General features: G+C 49.9%; 1 protein-coding gene and 1 long non-coding RNA gene across 3 annotated transcripts in view; both read left to right on the top strand.

Annotated features, from left to right (window-relative positions):
• rps14 (ribosomal protein S14) overlaps positions 1-8,675 on the top strand; it is a 9,600-nt gene extending 925 nt beyond the window's left edge. For both annotated transcript variants that reach the window (XM_080549925.1, XM_080549926.1), the window contains 4 exons: positions 1,615-1,765; positions 3,564-3,725; positions 5,638-5,714; positions 8,562-8,675. In XM_080549925.1, the coding sequence (XP_080406051.1) occupies positions 1,617-1,765; positions 3,564-3,725; positions 5,638-5,714; positions 8,562-8,629 (456 nt within the window). In that variant the 5' untranslated portion in view covers positions 1,615-1,616 and the 3' untranslated portion in view covers positions 8,630-8,675. Of the gene's footprint in view, positions 1-1,614; positions 1,766-3,563; positions 3,726-5,637; positions 5,715-8,561 lie in introns of those variants that run through there.
• A 6,201-nt stretch (positions 8,676-14,876) lies between these two features.
• LOC308174813 lies at positions 14,877-20,752 on the top strand. Its single transcript, XR_013937934.1, has 3 exons — positions 14,877-14,954; positions 17,157-17,204; positions 20,055-20,752. It is a non-coding gene; the product is annotated as an uncharacterized lncRNA (long non-coding RNA).
• Positions 20,753-22,500: the final 1,748 nt, after the last annotated feature.

The raw sequence follows: 22,500 nt of genomic DNA, 5'->3' as shown, positions 1-22,500 counted from the left end.
CCGGGCCGGGGCAGCCGTGGCTGTGTGGTGTGTGTTGGTAGGCATGGGCCGGGCCGGGGCAGCCGTGGCTGTGTGGTGTGTGTTGGTAGGCATGGGCCGGGCCGGGGCAGCCGTGGCTGTGTGGTGTGTGTTGGTAGGCATGGGCCGGGCCGTGGCTGTGTGGTGTGTGTTGGTAGGCATGGGCCGGGCCGGGGCAGCCGTGGCTGTGTGGTGTGTGTTGGTAGGCATGGGCCGGGCCGGGGCAGCCGTGGCTGTGTGCTGTGTGTTGGTAGGCATGGGCCGGGCCGGGGCAGCCGTGGCTGTGTGGTGTGTGGTGTGTGTTGGTAGGCATGGGCCGGGCCGTGGCTGAGCTGGCTGTGTGATGGCCGGTTTCTAACAGGGCTCCCTCCCACGGGTCCTTGAAATCCTTGAAAGTGTGGATTTGAGAGAGAGAAACCAGGCCTTAAAAGCTTTTTGAAAATAGACACGGTTCATTGAAAGTGCTTGAATTTCCCTCTCCCTCTCTCTCTCTCTCCCTCTCTCTCTCTCTGTCTCTCTCTCTCTCTCTCTCTCTCTCTCTCTCTCTCTCTCTCTCTCTCTCTCTCTCTCTCTCTCTCTCTCCCTCTCAAAGAAAAGTCTCTGTATTCCTTAACGTTACACATTATTTCACAATAATATAGTGTTGCTGTGCTGTGGCAGGGAAGGCAAGAAACCATCTAGTGTTCTACACATTCAAGCCTCTCTTTATAATTGTTGTCTGTGAGCGGATAGTTCCTATTATATACATTCTCATCTAGGTCTGTCTCAAACTAGGCCGTTGTGTTGGGGTCCTTGGATTTGAAGGAATTGAGTCTTGGAGTTGGAAGTCCTTGAAAAGGTGCTTGAATGTGATGTTTCAGACGGTGTGGGAGCCCTGTTCTAAAGTTCCGCTCTGTGTAAACTAGTTTTGTGCAGGCAGGCAGCGTTAGGAAGAAAGATGGACTCGTAGATGTGTAGGTATTGCATTGACGCCTGTGAAGCTGGTCTACAAGCCGCCTGGTTGTGATGAAGCATGGCTGTGTGGAGGCTGATAGCCAGGCGGCTGGTTGTGATGAAGCATGGCTGTGTGGAGGCTGATGGCCAGGCGGCTGGTTGTGATGAAGCATGGCTGTGTGGAGGCTGATGGCCAGGCGGCTGGTTGTGATGAAGCATGGCTGTGTGGAGGCTGATAGCCAGGCGGCTGGTTGTGATGAAGCATGGCTGTGTGGAGGCTGATGGCCAGGCGGCTGGTTGTGATGAAGCATGGCTGTGTGGAGGCTGATGGCCAGGCGGCTGGTTGTGATGAAGCATGGTTGTGTGGAGGCTGATGGCCAGGCGGCTGGTTGTGATGAAGCATGGCTGTGTGGAGGCTGATGGCCAGGCGGCTGGTTGTGATGAAGCATGGCTGTGTGGAGGCTGATAGCCAGGCGGCTGGTTGTGGGTCAGAGATGAGGACCCACCCCTCCTCTGTCGCTGTGGGAGACTGTCTGCTGCGTTAACAATCGCTAATGGGGGATCCTAATAAACTATTCTGGTAGTAAACCTTTGATAATGAAGAACAGGTCCTCATTCACCCATCCTCTCTCTCTCTCTCTCTCTCTCTCTCCCCCCCTCCAGCTATGGCACCTCGTAAGGGTAAGGAAAAGAAGGAAGAGCAGGTGATCAGCCTGGGTCCCCAGGTGGCCGAGGGTGAGAACGTCTTCGGAGTCTGCCACATCTTCGCTTCCTTCAACGACACCTTCGTTCACGTCACTGACCTCTCCGGCAAGTAAGTACCGTCACATCCCTCCATCCATCCCTCCCTCCATCCTTTCATCCCTCCCTCCATCCATCCTTGCATTTACGTTTTTATCCCAAGCGCGTTACAACAAACACGTTTGACTTAAAGTAATTGAATCGTCTGTCCGCCGGTCACAGAAGGAGGAAGTCATCTATGCGTTGGCGCTTATAATTAATACTAGGAGTAAAAAAAATAAAATTAACATCTATATTAACTGTAGAGGGGATGTAGTTGTCTCAGGAGGGACAGTTAAGGTGTAGCCTGAAGAGATGGAGGTCTTAAGGAGGGACAGTTGAGGTGTAGCCTGAAGAGATGGAGGTCGTCAGGAGGGACAGTTAAGGTGTAGCCTGAAGAGATGGAGGTCTTCAGGAGGGACAGTTGAGGTGTAGCCTGAAGAGATGGAGGTCTTCAGGAGGGACAGTTAAGGTGTAGCCTGAAGAGATGGAGGTCTTCAGGAGGGACAGTTGAGGTGTAGCCTGAAGAGATGGAGGTCGTCAGGAGGGACAGTTAAGGTGTAGCCTGAAGAGATGGAGGTCTTCAGGAGGGACAGTTAAGATGTAGCCTGAAGAGATGGAGGTCTTCAGGAGGGACAGTTAAGGTGTAGCCTGAAGAGATGGAGGTCTTCGGGAGGGACAGTTAAGGTGTAGCCTGAAGAGATGGAGGTCTTTAGGAGGGACAGTTAAGGTGTAGCCTGGAGAGATGGAGGTCTTCAGGAGGGACAGTTAAGGTGTAGCCTGAAGAGATGGAGGTCTTTAGGAGGGACAGTTAAGGTCTAGCCTGGAGAGATGGAGGTCTTCAGGAGGGACAGTTGAGGTGTAGCCTGAAGAGATGGAGGTCTTTAGGAGGGACAGTTAAGGTCTAGCCTGGAGAGATGGAGGTCTTTAGGAGGGACAGTTAAGGTGTAGCCTGAAGAGATGGAGGTCTTCAGGAGGGACAGTTGAGGTGTAGCCTGGAGAGATGGAGGTCTTCAGGAGGGACAGTTAAGGTCTAGCCTGGAGAGATGGAGGTCTTTAGGAGGGACAGTTGAGGTGTAGCCTGAAGAGATGGAGGTCTTTAGGAGGGACAGTTAAGGTGTAGCCTGAAGAGATGGAGGTCTTTAGGAGGGACAGTTAAGGTGTAGCCTGAAGAGATGGAGGTCTTTAGGAGGGACAGTTAAGGTGTAGCCTGAAGAGATGGAGGTCTTCAGGAGGGACAGTTAAGGTGTAGCCTGAAGAGATGGAGGTCTTTAGGAGGGACAGTTAAGGTGTAGCCTGAAGAGATGGAGGTCTTTAGGAGGGACAGTTAAGGTGTAGCCTGGAGAGATGGAGGTCTTCAGTCTACGGAGGCACCCTGCAGTAGTGCGAAGCCCCCCCCCTCCTAAGCCAGACCGGCCTGTGATTGGTCACAAATTCTACTTTAATTTGACAAACGATGATCAGACCTCCCCGTCATCTCCAGCATGCTGTTCTGGACTATGATCTGAGCAGATACATGCATCCTCGACCCCCCCTGCACATGCTGCCCCTCATGGCCCCGCCACAGGCCCAGCTGCTCTAGTTGGGGTGTTCATGTTGGAGGGGGCAGGGTTATAATAGCTGTGTTTACAGTGCGGCTTCAACACTGTCCCCTCAGTCCTCCTTCTCCTGAGGATAGATTCTCCTGATACACACTCCCTGTACGCACTTCTCTCTCTAACCGCCTCTCTGTCTTCTGTCTAACTCCCTCCCCTGCCCTCCCTCTCCCCTGCCCTCCCTCTCCCTCCCCTGCCCTCCCTCCCTCTCCCCTGCCCTCCCCCTCCCTCCCCCAGGGAGACTATCTGCCGGGTGACAGGCGGTATGAAGGTGAAAGCCGACCGTGACGAGTCGTCTCCCTACGCCGCCATGCTGGCCGCCCAGGACGTTGCCCAGCGCTGCAAGGAGCTCGGCATCACCGCCCTGCACATCAAACTCAGGGCCACCGGGGGCAACAGGTGAGCCTGGCCACCACACACACACCTAGAGGACTAGCTTCTATATGACTCTGACCACCACACACACACACACACCTAGAGGACTAGCTTCTATATGACTCTGACCACCACACACACACACACACACACACACCTAGAGGACTAGCTTCTATATGACTCTGACCACCACACACACACACACACACCTAGAGGACTAGCTTCTATATGACTCTGACCACCACACACACACACCTAGAGGACTAGCTTCTATATGACTCTGACCACCACACACACACACACACCTAGAGGACTAGCTTCTTTATGACTCTGACCACCACACACACACACACACACACACCTAGAGGACTAGCTTCTATATGACTCTGACCACCACACACACACACACACCTAGAGGACTAGCTTCTATATGACTCTGACCACCACACACACACACACACCTAGAGGACTAGCTTCTTTATGACTCTGACCACCACACACACACACACACACCTAGAGGACTAGCTTCTATATGACTCTGACCACCACACACACACACACACCTAGAGGACTAGCTTCTATATGACTCTGACCACCACACACACACACACACACACCTAGAGGACTAGCTTCTATATGACTCTGACCACCACACACACACACACACACACACCTAGAGGACTAGCTTCTATATGACTCTGACCACCACACACACACACACACACACCTAGAGGACTAGCTTCTATATGACTCTGACCACACACACACACACACACACACCTAGAGGACTAGCTTCTATATGACTGACCACCACACACACACACACACACCTAGAGGACTAGCTTCTATATGACTCTGACCACCACACACACACACACACACACCTAGAGGACTAGCTTCTATATGACTCTGACCACCACACACACACACACACACCTAGAGGACTAGCTTCTTTATGACTCTGACCACCACACACACACACACACACACCTAGAGGACTAGCTTCTATATGACTCTGACCACCACACACACACACACACACACCTAGAGGACTAGCTTCTATATGACTCTGACCACCACACACACACACACACCTAGAGGACTAGCTTCTTTATGAGCCTGACCACCACACACACACACACACCTAGAGGACTAGCTTCTATATGACTCTGACCACCACACACACACACACACACACCTAGATGACTGGCTTCTATAGCGTTAGCCTTGTAGCATAATTGCCAAAGTCATGCTTCACTTGTGGTCAGCCGAGCCATCTTTATATGTAGTGTCAAAAATGGTAAAATGTCAAAGAGATGACTTGGGCAGATAGTGGTTTTAGATAGTGAGCATTCTGATAGGCTGATGGCATCATAGGCAATGATGCCCAGTGAATCAGCAGTGTTAGGAGAGGAGAGTTAGGCAGATATCTACATTTATACAACTGTTAGTTCTGACCAAGTAATTTGATTGGACAAGAGGCATTCCATGAGTGCAGATATACAGTATAACAGCACTGGGACCTTTAACTATATGTATCACTCCGCTGCACAGATGTTCTACTAAATGACTGTTAATTAATTAGACTACATGTTTGTGTTCAGGTTACTAGGCAACAGTTCATTTGAAGTTCAGTTGCGGAACTATTTTTGTTTATTTTTATGATTAAATAAACAAACAAATCATAATCTGTTGTCGCTTATTACTGTTAACTAATAAATTGCGCTGTAGAACTGTTGTATAAGTATAAAAGCAATATCACACTGGAGGTCGTGCTGTTATACTGAATATCGGCACGGCTGTGATTGTCTATGACCGAATATATATATATACAGTATAACAGCACTCCCTCTCGTGTGATATTGCTTAATTGACCACTGCGCTGGCCGGCTAGCATCGGGCGGGTTCTGTCCTGACCCGTCTGTCTGTGTTCCAGAACCAAGACTCCAGGACCAGGAGCCCAGTCTGCCCTGCGAGCCCTGGCCCGATCCGGCATGAAGATCGGACGCATCGGTGAGACTGAGCCCCCCACACACACACACACACACACAGGAGAGAACACACCTTCACACACACAGGAGAGAACACACCTTCACACACACACACACAGGAGAGAACACACCTTCACACACAGACACACAGGAGAGAACACACCTACACACACACACACACACACACACACACACACACACACACACACACAGGAGAGAACACACCTACACACACACACACACACACACACACACAGGAGAGAACACACCTTCACACACACACACAGACACACAGGAGAGAACACACCTTCACACACACAGGAGAGAACACACCTTCACACACACACACACAGACACACAGGAGAGAACACACCTTCACACACACACACACAGGAGAGAACACACCTTCACACACACACACACACACAGGAGAGAACACACCTACACACACACACACACACACACACACAGGAGAGAACACACCTTCACACACAGGAGAGAACACACCTACACACACACACACACACACAGGAGAGAACACACACACACACAGGAGAGAACACACACACACACACACACAGGAGAGAACACACCTTCACACACACAGGAGAGAACACACCTACACACACACACACAGACACACAGGAGAGAACACACCTACACACACACAGGAGAGTACACACACACAGGAGAGAACACATTCACACACACACACACACACACACAGGAGAGAACACACCTTCACACATCCAAAGTGACTTACGCTGCAGTGAGTCTATTACATTATTTCGGTATATACGGTCCCACCAGGGGTCGAACCCACAACGTAAGCGTTGTTGGCGTCACAAGGGTGTGAACGAGCCTCGGGCCTGTTTGGTGCGTTCCCCCTTCTAGTTTAGTTTAGTTTATTAGTTTATTATATCGAGGACAATCCAAATACATGAACCATATAAAATACAGTAAAAAAAGGCTAATAGTCGGCTAATTTTCAGCTGAAGTCTCCGGCCAGTTGCAACATGGCATCCTGAAAAGTAACGTCATTAGTTAAAATAAAACATTTAAATATTCTAAGAACACGTGGCTGAGACAAGGTACCCCAACATCACACTTGACAAAAAAAAAACGTAAGCAAGCTGAGGTGGTTGAAGGCGCTACAACAAACACCACATACATACTTATGGGGGCAGCGACATTTCAAGCACATAGAAGCCACAGGACAATTACAGGCCACACAACATTAAGCACTTACAAACAGCAATACATTAAACAAAACAAAACATACAAAAAAAAGGCATTATGGGGAGGCAGCACAGAGAGGGATTAATGAGGACAAGTATAGTTCTGTGTCAGTTCTCTGACCTCTCCCTGAAGTGTGTGCCCCCCCCCCCCCCCCAGTGTAAATGATGGGTAGTACCCCCTCTCGTCTCTAGTCCCTGCTTACACCGTCCTTGCGCCATGGGGGGGGTGAGGGGGGGTGGAGGAGCGTGCACTGAGGGCTTCTGCTGGCCGGGGGATGGAATCTGCTGAGCTCAACAGTGTTGTTTTAAATTGTACTGAACCTTTTGTTGAGTTCCTGGCTGACTGACTCTCGGCTGCCCCCCCTCTCCCTCCTCCTGTCTCTCTCCTGTCTCTCGCTCTCTCCTGTCTCTCTCTCCTGCCTCTCTCTCTCTCTCTCTCCTGTCTCTCTCTCTCTCTCTCCCGTGTCTCTCTCTCCTCCTGCCTCTGTCTCTCCTCCCTCTCTCCTCTCTCTCTCTCTCTCTCTCTCTCCTCTCTCTCTCCTCTCTCTCTCCTCTCTCTCTCCTGCCTCTGTCTCTCCCTCTCCTCCTGGCAGAAAATGGGTTAATATTCTTAGTGTGTGGTCAGACTGAGTGGGCGTGGTCAGACTGAGTGGGCGTGGTCAGACTGAGTGGGCGTGGTCAGACTGAGTGTTTGTGTCTCTGTGATGTCATACGTCGCTGGGGGCCAGTTTGCCCCTAGACTTCAGTGTCAAATGGAGAACCCCTGTTGAAGGATTTTTTTTGTCTGACCCTCCCTCCCCATCTCTCCCTACCTCCCCATCTCTCCCTACCCCCCCTCCCCCATCTCTCCCTACCCCATCTCTCCCTACCCCTCCCCCATCTCTCCCTACCCCCCTCCCCATCTCTCCCTACCCCTCCCCTCCTCCCCCATCTCTCCCTCCCCCATCTCTCCCTCCCCCTCCCCTCCCCCATCTCTCCCTACCCCCCCTCCCCATCTCTCCCTACCCCTCCCCTCCTCCCCCATCTCTCCCTCCTCCTCCCCCATCTCTCCCTACCCCCCCTCCCCATCTCTCCCTACCCCTCCCCCATCTCTCCCTACCCCCCCTCCCCATCTCTCCCTCCTCCTCCCCCATCTCTCCCTACCCCCCCTCCCCATCTCTCCCTACCCCTCCCCCATCTCTCCCTACCCCCCCTCCCCATCTCTCCCTCCTCCTCCCCCATCTCTCCCTACCCCCCCTCCCCATCTCTCCCTACCCCCCCTCCCCATCTCTCCCTCCCCCATCTCTCCCTACCCTCCCCATCTCTCCCTCCTCATCTCTCCCTACCCCTCCCCCATCTCTCCCTCCCCCTCCCCCATCTCTCCCTACCCCCTCCCCATCTCTCCCTACCCCCTCCCCATCTCTCCCTACCCCCTCCCCATCTCTCCCTCCCCCTCCCCTCCTCCCCCATCTCTCCCTCCCCCATCTCTCCCTACCCCCATCTCTCCCTACCCCTCCCCTCCTCCCCCATCTCTCCCTCCTCCTCCCCCATCTCTCCCTACCCCCCTCTCTCTCTCCCCCTCCTTCATCTCTCCCTCCCCCCCTCCCTCTCTTGTTCTCTCTCTGACCCAACTTCTTCTTCTGCCCCTCCAGAGGACGTCACCCCTATTCCATCAGACAGCACCCGCAGAAAGGGAGGTCGTCGCGGTCGTCGTCTGTAAATGTGCTATTTCAGAGTTTTTCACTGAATAAAAAAGTTAATTCCAACGTCAGCCTGCGTATGTTTTTCAAATTGTACATTTGTTTGTTTGTTGGTTGTGGTGTGATTGACAGGTACTTTATTCATCCCTGAAGGGAAATTAAAGGCGTTACAGCAGCTTGCATCACAAACAACAACATAGTGAAAATAGAATGAGACGTTGTTGTGTTTATAGGTGATGTTTGTTCCATCAGCACGTGTGGTTAAATGCGGTGTGTTTATAAAAAGGGTTTAAGTCTAAAATCCAGCAAGCAAATTCATAAGGCCTAAAAAGGCCACAAATTTCAGTGGTTCATCTAAAAATGAGGAGCTAGGTCTTAGAAATTCGATCTGGCAAGGAAATCAGTCCGACCACATCTATTTATGCGGAAATTAATCAAGCTGGAACCAAATAAATGCCAATTCGCTTCCTTTTTTGTCTGTACGGCAGTGAAATCCCCAATTCCTATGACAAAAAGCCATCATGGTGTGCAAATAGGTCTAACATTCTATTCAAAAAGGTCTAAATGTCTTAAATTTGACTTGTTGAAACTTGTTTCAGCTTTGTCCTAGCTAGGCTAATACACCAGACTAGCTCTGTCCTAGCTAGGCTAATACACCAGACTAGCTCTGTCCTAGCTAGGCTAATACAGTGTTTCCCAACCCTCTCCTCGGGGCACTCCAGCCGCACCACATATTTGATCTGTTCCACCACCAGCACACCTGATTCAACTAATCAAGTACAAAGCAATTATGGTTGTGTTACATAATTGAAGTACATGTATTTTTGTGTATTGGCTAAGAATAGGTAGAACTGCAGGTCCCAGAAGGCCTTGCGGCAAGACGTCGTAGTAGAAGTTGACAAGTTTGTTTTGAGAAATGCGACTTGTAACGTCCAGAATTGAAAGTGAATAAGCTCGTTTATTGTTTGAAAGTGATCAAAGTGTATGCCCTCTGATTCTTTATATAAAGAAGCTTTCGCTTTATAACCCCCGACGTCCTAGCCATCATTTTTGAAGGTAGAAATACTACAGTCCTAGACTAGTTAGGCTAATACATCAGATTGGTAGGATGAAACCAGTATCAGATAATGTGCTGTTTCTCTGTTCTACCACTAGATGGGGCTAGATGGTGTTATTCCAGTCTTCGGAATCCAGATATTGTGTACCGTATGAGGAATTACATTATGAATAAATCAATATAATAAGTGAATACACAGGTGATGAATATCAATGTGATGTGTAGTTATGATATGTAGGGTTGAACAAGGGCAATAGATCTTGCAGAATGCATTGCGTGACAGGCTATCTAAGTCAGTCTTACTTTAGTCTCATAGGCTAGCTTTATGCAACAGGAACATGTTAGAGTCTATAGCAAGACTGACTTAAAGTGAGATCTAAGTCTAAGACTGGGTCTATCTTTATTAAAGTGAGATCTAAGTCTAAGACTGGGTCTATCTTTATTAAAGTGAGATCTAAGTCTAAGACTGGGTCTATCTTTATTAAAGTGAGATCTAAGTCTAAGACTGGGTCTATCTTTATTAAAGTGAGATCTAAGTCTAAGACTGGGTCTATCTTTATTAAAGTGAGATCTAAGACTGGGTCTATCTTTATTAAAGTGAGATCTAAGTCTAAGACTGGGTCTATCTTTATTAAAGTCAGATCTAAGTCTAAGACTGGGTCTATATCTTTACAACCGGCCCCTGGACTAGGCTTAAGCCTAGTGTCTAGAAAAGCGCTGTATAAATGCCCCCAATTATTACTATTATTTGAAGGATAGTGTTCTTTTTTTTTATTTTTATATATAGTTTACGAGTTCGATTCAAAACTAATTCTAGGAAATGGTCTGTCTGGGTGGTCTGTCTGTCTGGGTGGTCTGTCTGTCTGGGTGGTCTGTCTGTCTGGGTGGTCTGTCTGTCTGGGTGGTCTGTCTGTCTGGGTGGTCTGTCTGTCTGGGTGGTTCTGGGGGAATAGCAGCAGTGAATTAGGAAGTTCACAACAAAGCCTCCGTTGTTGGTAGTGAGAGTCGTGTCTTATTAGAGGTCTAGGGCCGTGTTCTGATACTCTGCCAAACATAAGACCTGTTACATTTCATAAACATTGTTAGAGTTGTTCCAGCTAGCGACCCGTCCACCCGAGGCAGTGGTCACATCTACCCGTCCACCCGAGGCAGTGGTCACATCCACCCGTCCACCCGAGGCGGTGGTCACATCCACCCGTCCACCCGAGGCAGTGGTCACATCCACCCGTCCACCCGAGGCAGTGGTCACATCCACCCGTCCACCCGAGGCAGTGGTCACATCCACCCGTCCACCCGAGGCAGTGGTCACATCCACCCGTCCACCCGAGGCAGTGGTCACATCCACCCGTCCACCCGAGGCAGTGGACACATCCACCCGTCCACCCGAGGCAGTGGTCACATCCACCCGTCCACCCGAGGCGGTGGTCACATCCACCCGTCCACCCGAGGCGGTGGTCACATCCACCCGTCCACCCGAGGCAGTGGTCACATCCACCCGTCCACCCGAGGCGGTGGTCACATCCACCCGTCCACCCGAGGCAGTGGTCACATCCACCCGTCCACCCGAGGCAGTGGTCACATCTACCCGTCCACCCGAGGCGGTGGTCACATCCACCCGTCCACCCGAGGCGGTGGTCACATCGACCCGTCCACCCGAGGCAGTGGTCACATCCACCCGTCCACCCGAGGCGGTGGTCACATCAACACAGCCTAGCGACCCGTCCACCCGAGGCGGTGGTCACATCCACCCGTCCACCCGAGGCAGTGGTCACATCAACACAGCCGTTGACTTCAGTTGTGGCCGGGGTTCGGGAATCCACTGAGCTCCTCTGTCATGTTCAGAATAACCTCTCCCTAGCAACTGACGATGCTGACGGAGACAACCAATCAGAAATTAAAGAAAAGAGACAAACAAGAAGAAGCCCAACCTGGTGTTCCATAGAAACATGATGGGGCTTTCCTCTTCAGTTTCACTTCCTCTCTCTCCCTCCCCGTCTCTCTCTCTCTCTCTCCCCCTCCCCGTCTCTCTCTCTCCCTCCCCGTCTCTCTCTCTCTCCCTCCCCGTCCACGTTAAAGCCCGGGCGTCTGAGTGTCTGAGTCAGTCTGCAGCCTTCCAGCCCAAGGTACCACAGTCACTGTTAAACGTCCTAGTCACAAGGTACCACAGTCACTGTTAAACGTCCTAGTCGGGGAATCATCGATCACCAGGATGCCGGAGACCCAGACCCAGCCTCTCCTCCAGGCCCCCAGCCACACCTCCGTGACCCTGGGGACCCCCGCCGTGACAGGGTAAGAGATGTTAAGGGTGGTAGGGTAAGAGATGTTAAGGGTGGTAGGTTAAGAGATGTTAAGGGTGGTAGGGTAAGGGATGTTAACTCATTATGTGCCCAGGGTGAATAAAGTCGCTCGAATGGTCAACGTTCTCCAGTGCCAGGGGTGACTTTTTACTTTTTTTCGTCAAAACAGGCATGGATGATGACGCTTGGTTTTGCAGCCAATCAAAGTACTGTTGCTAGGTAGATACCACACAGAACCCTTGTAGGTTGTGAGTGTTCTAGGGTTACCTGACACCAGTACAGACTCTCACTGTGTAGGTTATAATAGTTCATGTTTTAACTAGTCATTCTACTCCAGGGTAGAGGGGAAGGGTGTGTGTTACCATCTGTCAGAGTCAGTCAGCTTCATTGTCCTATCAGGAACGTACCTAAGAAAAAGAGGAAGCTCTGATCTGAACACCCCGTGTGTGTGTGTGTGTGTGTGTGTGTGTGTGTATGTGTGTGTGTAGGGGCTCTTCCTCCAGGTATAAGGTGGCAGGCTTCACACTGCTGGGCTGCCTGCTGCTGGCCGGCCAGGCCCTGACCGCCTCCCTCCTCCTCACCCAGAGGAGCTCCATCACCTCCCTGGAGGCGCAGAGCCACGCCCTGGAGAAGCAGCTAGCCCGGGGGGGGGGAGGAGAAGGAGGCGCAGGGGGCGCGGGTGAGACGGCTGTCCTCCTCCTCTCCTTTCCTCCTCTCCTCTCCTCTGCCCTCCCTGACTCCCACCTCCCCTCTCCTCCACCTCCCCTCTCCTCCTCCTCTCCTCTCCTCCACCTCCCCTCTCCTCCTCCTCTCCTCTCCTCCACCTCCCCTCTCCTCTCCTCCTCCTCCCCTCTCCTCCTCCTCCCCTGACCCCCACCTCCCCTCTCCTCCACCTCCCCTCTCCTCCTCCTCTCCTCTCCTCCTCCTCTCCTCTCCTCCACCTCCCCTCTCCTCTCCTCCTCCTCCCCTCTCCTCCTCCTCTCCTCTCTCCTCCTCCTCTCCTCTCCTCCTCCTCTCCTCTCCTCCTCCTCTCCTCTCCTCCACCTCCCCTCTCCTCTCTTCCTCTGTCCTCTCCTCCTCCTCCCCTGACCCCCACCTCCCCTCTCCTCCACCTCCCCTCTCCTCCACCTCCCCTCTCCTCCTCCTCCTCTCCTCCTCCTCTCCTCTCCTCCACCACCCCTCTCCTCCACCTCTCCTCCCCTCCTCCTCCCTCTCCTCCTCCTCTCCTCTCCTCTACCTCCCCTCTCCTCCTCCTCCTCTCCTCTCCTCCTCCTCTCCTCTCCTCCTCCTCCTCTCTCCTCTCCTCTCCTCCTCCTCTCCTCCACCTCCCCTCTCCTCCACCTCTCCTCCCTCCTCCTCCCCTCTCCTCCACCTCCCCTCTCCTCCTCCTCCTCTCCTCCTCCTCTCCTCTCCTCCACCTCCCCTCTCCTCCACCTCTCCTCCCTCCTCCTCCCCTCTCCTCCTCCTCTCCTCTCCTCTACCTCCCTCTCCTCCTCCTCCTCTCTCCTCCTCCTCCTCTCCTTCCTCCTCTCCTCTCCTCCACCTCCCTCTCCTCCACCTCTCCTCCCCTCCTCCTCCCCTCTCCTCCTCCTCTCCTCTCCTCTACCTCCCCTCTCCTCCTCCTCCTCCCCTCTCCTCCTCCTCTCCTCTCCTCTACCTCCCCTCTCCTCCTCCTCCTCTCCTCTCCTCCTCCTCTCCTCCTCCTCTCCTCTCCTCCTCCTCCTCTCTCCTCTCCTCTCCTCCTCCTCTCCTCCACCTCCCCTCTCCTCCACCTCTCCTCTCCTCCACCTCTCCTCTCCTCCACCTCTCCTCCCCTCCCCTCCTCCTCCCCTCTCCTCCACATCCCCTGTCCCCCCCTCCTTATAACCTGTAATGACTCCATGTTCCTGTGTGTGTGTGTGTGTGTGTGTGTGTGTGTGTGTGTGTGTGTGTGTGTGTGTGTGTGTGTGTGCAGCTGCTGTCCCCATTCAGATGGACGTGCCCATGAACATGCTGAAGACGATTGAAGACTTCTCTGAGGAGGTAACCTGGTCATTCTATTACCTGTATTACGGTAACCTGGTCACTCTATTACCTGTAATACGGTAACCTGGTCATTGTCTGTGTTTCCTGTTCTAGGGTTCTTCTACCCAGCTGCCCCAGGAAGGTATGACAACAAGTCATTTAGCATCCTACCTATCTCTCTCTCTCTCTCTCTCTCTCTCTCTCTCTGTCTCTCTCTCTCTGTCTCTCTCTCTCTGTCTCTCTCTCTCTCTCTCTCTCTCTCTCTCTCTCTCTCTCTTTCACTCTCTCTTTCACTCTCTGTCTCTCTCTGTCTCTCTCTCTGTCCTCTCTCTCTCTCTCTGTCTCTCTCTCTCTCTTTCACTCTCTCTCTCTCTCTCTCTTTCTCTCTCTCTCTTTCACTCTCTCTCTGAGGGAGGTGGGGGAGATGCAGGGGAGGGCAGAGGAGAGGAGAGGAAGAGGACAGCCGTCTCACCCTGTGCCCCCCCTCCCTCCTCCTCCCCCCCCTCCCCTCTCCTCCCCCTCCCCCTCCTCCTCCCCCCCCCTCCCCTCCCCCCCCCTCCTCCTCCCCCCCTCCCTCCCCCTCCTCCTCACCCCCTCCCCTCCCCCTCCTCCTCCCCCTCCTCCCCTCTCCCTCCTCCTCCCCCCCCTCCCCTCTCCTCCTCCTCCCCCTCCTCCTCCCCCCCTCCCCTCCCCCTCCTCCTCCTCCTCCTCCTCCCCTCTCCTCCTCCTCCTCCCCCTCCCCTCCCTCCCCCCCCCCAGGTCCTGGCACTGCCACCAGGTGTGAGTTGGAGGCGGCAGGTCTGAAGCCTGCGCTGCTGCCCGGCTACCTGCCCCAGTGTGACACCCGGGGGGGCTACCTGCCCCAGCAGTGCGGGGGGGGGGGCCGGGGGGAGGGGCAGGTGTGCTGGTGTGTGGACCCCGGCGGCCAGGCGCTCCCAGGCTCCATGCGCAGAGGCCCCGCCCCCTGCCTCCGCAACGCCTACCCTGGTGAGACCCTCCCGCTCTGATGATGTCACTGTGAGGTCATTATGATGTCACTGTGAGGTCATTATGATGTTACTGTGAGGTCATTATGATGTCTGTCACTGTGAGGTCATTATGATAAGATAATTTAATTTAATTTTGCCATTTAGCAGACGCTTTTATCCAAAGCGACTTACAATTACGAATTACAGGGACATTCCCCCTGGAGTAACTGAGGGCTAAGTGCCTTACTCAAGGGCACACTAGTAGTGGTGTGGCTTCAGGCGGGATTTGAACTCACAACCTTCCGATCCCAAGTCCAACTCACTATCCACTAGACCAGAGGTTCCCAAAGTGGGTGCCGCAGCACCTGTCTGGGGGTGCCGCCAAATCTGCTCGTAAAAAAAAAAAAAAAGAAGTATAATATAAAATTATAATAATAATACATTAATAAACGTTTGTTTATTACATGTGCAATGGAGTTCATAAGCAAATAAAAGATATATTTCTCAGATTTGAAAGATATTAATTTACTAACTAGGCCTACTAGTTACTAACTAACTACTCCTCACTGAAGTCTTGGACCAAGCGGTGAAAATGGTTAATTATGTCAAATCACGCCCGCTGAAGTCACGGCTGTTCAGCACATTGTGCAATGAGATGGGGTCCGAGCATGAGGGGCTCTTATTACACACAGAGGTCCGCTGGCTGTCGCGGGGCAAGGTGTTATCCCGTGTCTATGAGCTCCGAGATGAAACTGATCACTTTTGTCAGTGAGCACGACTTGCCATACAAAGAACAATTGGAAGATGAATCGTGGTGGATCAAGCTTGCTTATCTGGCAGATATTTTTAGCCACCTTAATGACCTCAACATAAATATGCAAGGGAAGGCTGAGAATATCCTGACAGCGACAGACAAACTGAACGGATTCCGATCCAAATTGAGACGGTGGCAAGACGGGGTGGCCAAGAAAAACATTGAAATGTTTACGTTGACGGCCAATGACGCAGCACACAAGGCAGCGTCTTTCTTGAATCTGATCGCTGCGCACCTCCGTATGCTGGAGGAGAGATTTGAGTCCTATTTCCCTCCAATGAACGAAGACTTCGACTGGCTCCGGGATCCGTTCAACCCCCTCTCATCAGCATCAGCCGCTAGTTTGAGCAGCAAAGCTCCAGATGAACTGGCAGAGCTCATTATGGACCGCACACTGAAGCTCAAACATGGTGAGCTAGGTTTGGATAGGTTTTGGCTGCTTGTGGGACATGAATATCCATCTCTCTCAGAGAGCGCCATCAATGTGCTTTTACCCTTCCCAACCTCCTACTTGTGCGAGCTGGCTTTTTCTTCTCGTCAAGAACAAGACACGCACGCGTCTGTCAGTGGAACAGGACCTGCGTGTCGCGCTGTCCACTATCTCTCCCCGCATAAAGAGACTCTGCTCCCAAAAGCAGGCGCATGTGTCCCACAACATATTTCTTTGCTTTGTTTCTCTCAATTTTTACAATTCTGTCATGATTATTATTGTTAAATTATTATAGTTGTGAGTTACCCGTTTGGTTCAGATGTGAAATAATAATCTCAGAATGAGCATTGAAATGAGAATTACATTTTAAGGCATTATTTTAAGCCCCCCAAAAAAGCATTGTTCCATTGATTGATTATACAGGCCTTTGATATTTTATTTGTGTGAAGAATTCCCTCTGAGTCTCCTCCCATATTGTACAATCCTTGAGGGCCACAATGTTATTTAATTTAGCGATAGTTTGACTGACCTATGCATTCTTGCCCATCCATTACAGTTCATTTATGACTTTTATTATCTTGTTAAAATTCATTGGGGCAATACTTATGTATTATATATAAACACACATTTTCAAACCAATTCATCGTGTATTGTTTTTAGTTTAAGCTCCGAGGCATTTTTAAAATCTTCGTAGAGTTGGGGTGCCTTGGAGAAGGGGGAAAGCTTCAGGGGTGCCTTGGTTAAAAAAAGTTTGGGAACCTCTGCACTAGACCACCACTACCCCTATTATGATGTCACTGTGATGTCACTATGATGTGTTATTAACCCGTGAGGAGTGTGTATGTGTTATTAATGTGTTATTAATGTGTTATTAATGTGTTATTAATGTGTTATTAATGTGTTATTAATGTGTTATTAATGTGTTATTAACCCGTGAGGAGTGTGTATGTGTTATTAAGGCCAGTCTTCTCTCTCAGGGCCGTTGGGCAGAGTGGGCTCCTTGGCTGATGTGATGCAGTCCCTCGGTGAGTGACAGAGTCTGTCTGTGGTGGAACCTTCCACTCCAGAACCTTCCACTCCAGAACCACCATCTTATCCAAACATAAGACTTACTGTTAGAGATCACAGGGACAGTCTCCCTGGAGTAACTTAGGGCTAAGAGCCTTGCTCAAGGGCACACTTTCTGTCTGTTGAGTAAGGCCCTTAGCCCTAAGTTACTCCAGGGAGACTGTCCCTGTTAATGTCTAACTGTCCCTGTTAATGTCTAAAGGCCGATTTAAAGTTCTGCGTCGAATTTACGTGCGTAGCTTACGTAGCCTACGTAAGGGGTCTCGCACTTTACACTTCTACGTAGGCCGCGCTGCAATTACACCGTCACATCGCTAGGTGGCAGTGTGTTTTCTATGCCCCTGTGCTGTGCCTCTTCCGGTTAGGAACTCAACGGAGCTCAAAGCCCAAAGCGGCATAATAGCGATCTTTTTGTTGTTATGCTTGTTGTAAATAAAAGTTCTATGATGCATTGAAATGACATTAAACTAAGATAATACGATGGTTATCATAATTTTTCAAATCTTTATTAATAAGTAATTACAGAAAAAGTAAATGACATTTCTGTCATGGCTTCCGCATTTTGGCCTACGAGAGAGTCGGAATCTTGTCGGAATCATGTGCTACCAAGCGGACCAATCACAGAGCTTACGGTTGCGTAGAAACTTACGCGTTCTTAAATTTTTGGAGATGTGCACGTCAACCCTCTCCGTAGGCAAGGCGGGCCCACGCGGGCCGACGCAAGGCTACGGCGTCGATTTTACGCAGAAGTTTAAATCGGCCTTAACTGTCCCTGTTAATGTCTAACTGTAAATGGCTTTGGATAAAAGTGTCCGGAAAGAGAGAGAGAGAGAGAGAGAGTGAAAGAGAGAGAGAGAGAGAGAGCAGAGAGAGAGAGAGAGACAGAGAGAGAGAGAGAGAGAGAGAGACAGAGAGAGAGAGAGAGAAAGAGAAAGAGAGAGAGAGAGAGTGAAAGAGAGAGAGAGTGAAAGAGAGAGAGAGAGAGAGTGAAAGAGAGAGAGCAGAGAGAGTGAAAGAGAGAGAGAGAGAGTGAAAGAGAGAGAGAGAGAGAGTGATAGAGACACAGAGAGAGAGAGAGTGAAAGAGAGAGAGAGAGAGTGAAAGAGAGTGAAAGAGAGAGAGCAGAGAGAGTGAAAGAAAGAGAGACAGAGAGAGGGAGAGAGACAGAGAGAGAGAGAGACAGAGAGAGAGAGAGACAGAGAGAGAGAGAGACAGAGAGAGACAGAGAGAGAGAGACAGAGAGAGAGAGAGACAGAGAGAGACAGAGAGAGAGAGAGATAGTAGGATGCTAAATGACTTGTTTTTCATACCTTCCTGGGGCAGCTGGGTAGAAGAACCCTAGAACAGGAAACACAGACAGACAGATAGACAGGCAGGTAGACAGGCAGACAGACAAACAGGCAGGTAGACAGGCAGACAGACAGGCAGACAGACAGACAGACAAACAGGCAGGTAGGCAGACAGACAGACAGGCAGACAGACAGAGAGACAGGCAGGCAGGTAGACAGGCAGGCATGCAGATAGACAGACAGACATACAGGCAGGTAGGTAGGTAGACAGACAGACATACAGACAGGCAGGTAGGCAGACAGACAGACAGACAGGCAGGTAGACAGGCAGAGAGACAGACAGACATACAGGCAGGTAGACATACAGACAGGTAGGTAGGTAGACAGACAGACAGGCAGGCAGGCAGACAGGCAGACAGGTAGGTAGACAGATAGACAGACATACAGACAGGTAGGTAGACAGACAGACAGACAGCGTCAGGTGAATGGTTAAATTGTAAGAGAACTACCCTAGTCCTTAACTCTCTGGGATGAAATGAGGAAGAGATACAGGCGGGTTATCTCTCAAAACAGGAAGTGGTCCTCCACGCTTCTCTGTGATTGGCTGTTAGTCACTGAACTTCCCCCTCTCACTTTCCACATGAATCACTTGGGGCAGAGGAACCAGGAGACCAGCTGCCCTGATCCAATCACACAGATAAGAATGAAAGTTTGTGAATTTCTGAGAAAAATAATCAGGGCCTTAAAAGTTTTAGAAAACAGACATGGGTCATTGAAAGTGCTTGAAAATTAAAAAATGTTTACGTAATGATAGTAGATAAGTCACATTGCTTAACTTAACACGGTAACTTTACACATATTTCATAATATATTGTTTTGCTGTGCTGTGGTCGAGAAGGCAAGAGACCATCTAGTGTTCAAGCCTCTCTTTTTAATTGTTGTCTGTGAGCGGAGAGTTCCTATTATATACAGGTCTCATCTAGGTCTGTCTCAAACTAGGCCGTCGTGTTGGGGTCCTTGAACCCTGGAATGAGAGCACGTGTTAATGAACCCTGGAATGAGAGCACGTGTTAATGAACCCTGGAATGAGAGCACGTGTTAATGAACCCTGGAATGAGAGCACGTGTTAATGTGACCTGAGAGCTGGACCAGAGCCTGTACACACAGCAGCCAGGCTATAATGTACAGACACACGCGCAGTGCCGCAAGGGAGGCCGGCGGAGGTAGAAATCGGAGGTCGGAGGCTGGTTGTAATGCATGGAACGCAATGAGGCCATACCATTCCATCGTTTACAACCAGCCTCCAGCCTCCGTCCTCCGATGTCTACCTCCGCCAGCCTCCTGTGACACAGAGAGGTCCCCCCCCCCCCGCCTGCCTGGCTGCTCTGTTGAAGGTGACGGAAGGCGTGTTGACTGGTGGTGTGGGTTGTCATGGTGATGGAAGGCGTGTTGACTGGTGGTGTGGGTTGTCATGGCAGCCTCCCACGGCTGACTGGGGTTGATTGGTCTGTGTTCCAGATGACTGACCAATGAGCAGCGAGGACTTCGGTGGAGCCGCGTTCCTCTATGAGCGGCTGTCCTGTCTGCCTGCTGTCCCTGCTGTCCCTGCGTGGAGCGTAGAAGCACGTCTGTCTACCTGTCTACCTGTCTACCCGCCACGCAGCTGCTGCTGCCTACGCCCATTACAGCACTTCCTCTCTGAAGCCTCTCCTGTCTGTTAGGGATCATCTGATACTGCCAGTTGGAAGCTAACAAAGCTAACGAAGCTAGTCTAGTAGAGGTTTAGGGTTTGGAAGCTAACAAGCTATCAAGCTAACGATGCTAGTCTAGTCGAGGCTTAGGGTTTGAAAGCATTTGAACGACTTCTCTTTTGTCGTATTTTCATAATGGTGTTTAATGTTTATTTTACCTATATTGTTTCAATATTAAACGTCTATTTAACTACTTTATACTTCTATAACGTTTTGGTGTGTAACTAATAAAGTTTTGGTGTTCTCCTCTGCTTACTGACCGCAACTCTGCTGGTTATTTGAGAACTGTGAAGATGAACAAGACTGAACCTGTCTGCTAATACAACCCTGCTAGCAACTCTGTATGGAACCTGTCCTCCTAGCTAATACAACCCTGCTAGTGTAGTATATTTTACTTACACACACACATGCATGGGTATATGGTATGGGCCTGTTCTCCTGACAAGGGGGGTTATGACACCTTGTAAACACATCCTTTGTTCTGTGGCCGTTTACAAAATGGAGGGCCAAAGTGACTGTACCTTAAGATGGCTTCTGACCTGAGTACTGACCCCTTTTTCACACCTTGATCATCTCTAAAGTAATGTGATAGGCCTGTATAGATACCTTGTATTTGCATATGACTGTTTACAAATAGGGGGACACCTCTGAACATCGCTCTCTTACTCCAGCTTGCTCTCCACTCCAACAAGCAGCACCAGCACCAACTTTTTCTGTATCTTTGTAAACTGTAAATCTGTTTAATAAATAGTCTTAAACTACTCAGAATTATATTCTTCATTTTAGTATCCAACAAGTAGCTTAATAAACAACACTAGCAACTCTGTATGGAACCTGTCAGCTAATAAAACCCTGCTAGCAACTCTGTATGGAAGCATATAGTGGACTTAATTCAAATGTTAATGCAATTTGAGACTTATGCTTGCTAGTTATGATAACTATTTGAATTCCACTTTTGCATGCATTCTCTCAGTCAATATTCAAATTCAAATGCAATCATATGGTTTTCATTTTCATGTAGGCCTACCTGGCACATTCGCTGTCAATATTAAAATGATAACGCAAAGCCATTTGACATTTCATTTTCAAAGTCATGCGCTGCTTTGTAACTGACAACATTCAAAAGTTAATTCTGAAGTGAAAATTACTATGCAATCCCACAATAGCATTTTCATTTTCCACTTTTGCCTGCATTATTTGAGTCAATATGACCAAATTCAAACGTCTGACCAAATTCAAACGTCGACCATTTCGTGCAATAATGGCATTGCATGAACACACTTAGGCCTATAGGCTAATATGTTAGAACATATTATTCAAATGATCCCATTCTCATGTTCTACCGGCCTGTCAGTCATTCTCTGGGGGCAGGACAATGTGGCAGGTCTAGCGCAAGTCATTTGGGATTTCGCAGATCAGATCGAAAGCAATTTGATTCACTGGTCAGATGCTCATGACAGAATAGAACCAATAATAATTGAAAATGTAGCTGAATTCTCTGCGATCACGAATAATAATAATCAGACTAGATGCACAATCATTTCCGCGTTCTATACTAATACGGCTGGTTGACCCCAGGATGACCCCTGACCCCAGGATGGACCTAATTTTAATGGGGTGGTATTGTATCAACACGTACACACACACATACGCACACACACATCTTGTCCTCCAGTGAGGTGCAACATCGTCCTTCCTTTCCCCCCTCTCTCTCTCTCTCTCTCTCTCTCTCTCTCTCTCTCTCTCTGTCTCTGTCTCTCTCTCTCTCGCCAGCTTCTCTTGGGCTCGGGTAGCGGTTGCCACGGTAACCGTGTGGAGTGGAGGGGAGGAGAGGAGGATGCTGGCGGTTAAGGTGGACCGTGTCTTCTCACATCTGTACAAAAGAAGAGATCTGGTGAAGCTGCATTCTCATTTTATGCACCAGATTGTGGAATGCACTGCCAGTTTACATTAGGGATGCAACCTCAGCACATATGTTCAAGTCAAGAACCCATCTTTGCCTTTAAATTGACTAAATAATTAAATGCTGATTATATAATGATTAAAGCACTTTGAGCTTCAACGTTTGCAGGAAAAGTGCTATACGATACAAGTTATTATTATTATTATTATTATTATTACTATTATTATTATTATTATTATTATTACTATAATTATTATTATTATTATTATTATTACTATTACTATTATTGTTATTATTATTATTACTATTA

The sequence above is a fragment of the Nansenia antarctica genome (assembly GCF_963989245.1).
Source record: "Nansenia antarctica genome assembly, chromosome: 20".
NCBI lineage: Eukaryota > Metazoa > Chordata > Actinopteri > Argentiniformes > Microstomatidae > Nansenia > Nansenia antarctica.
This window is presented reverse-complemented; position numbering and strand designations above follow the sequence as displayed.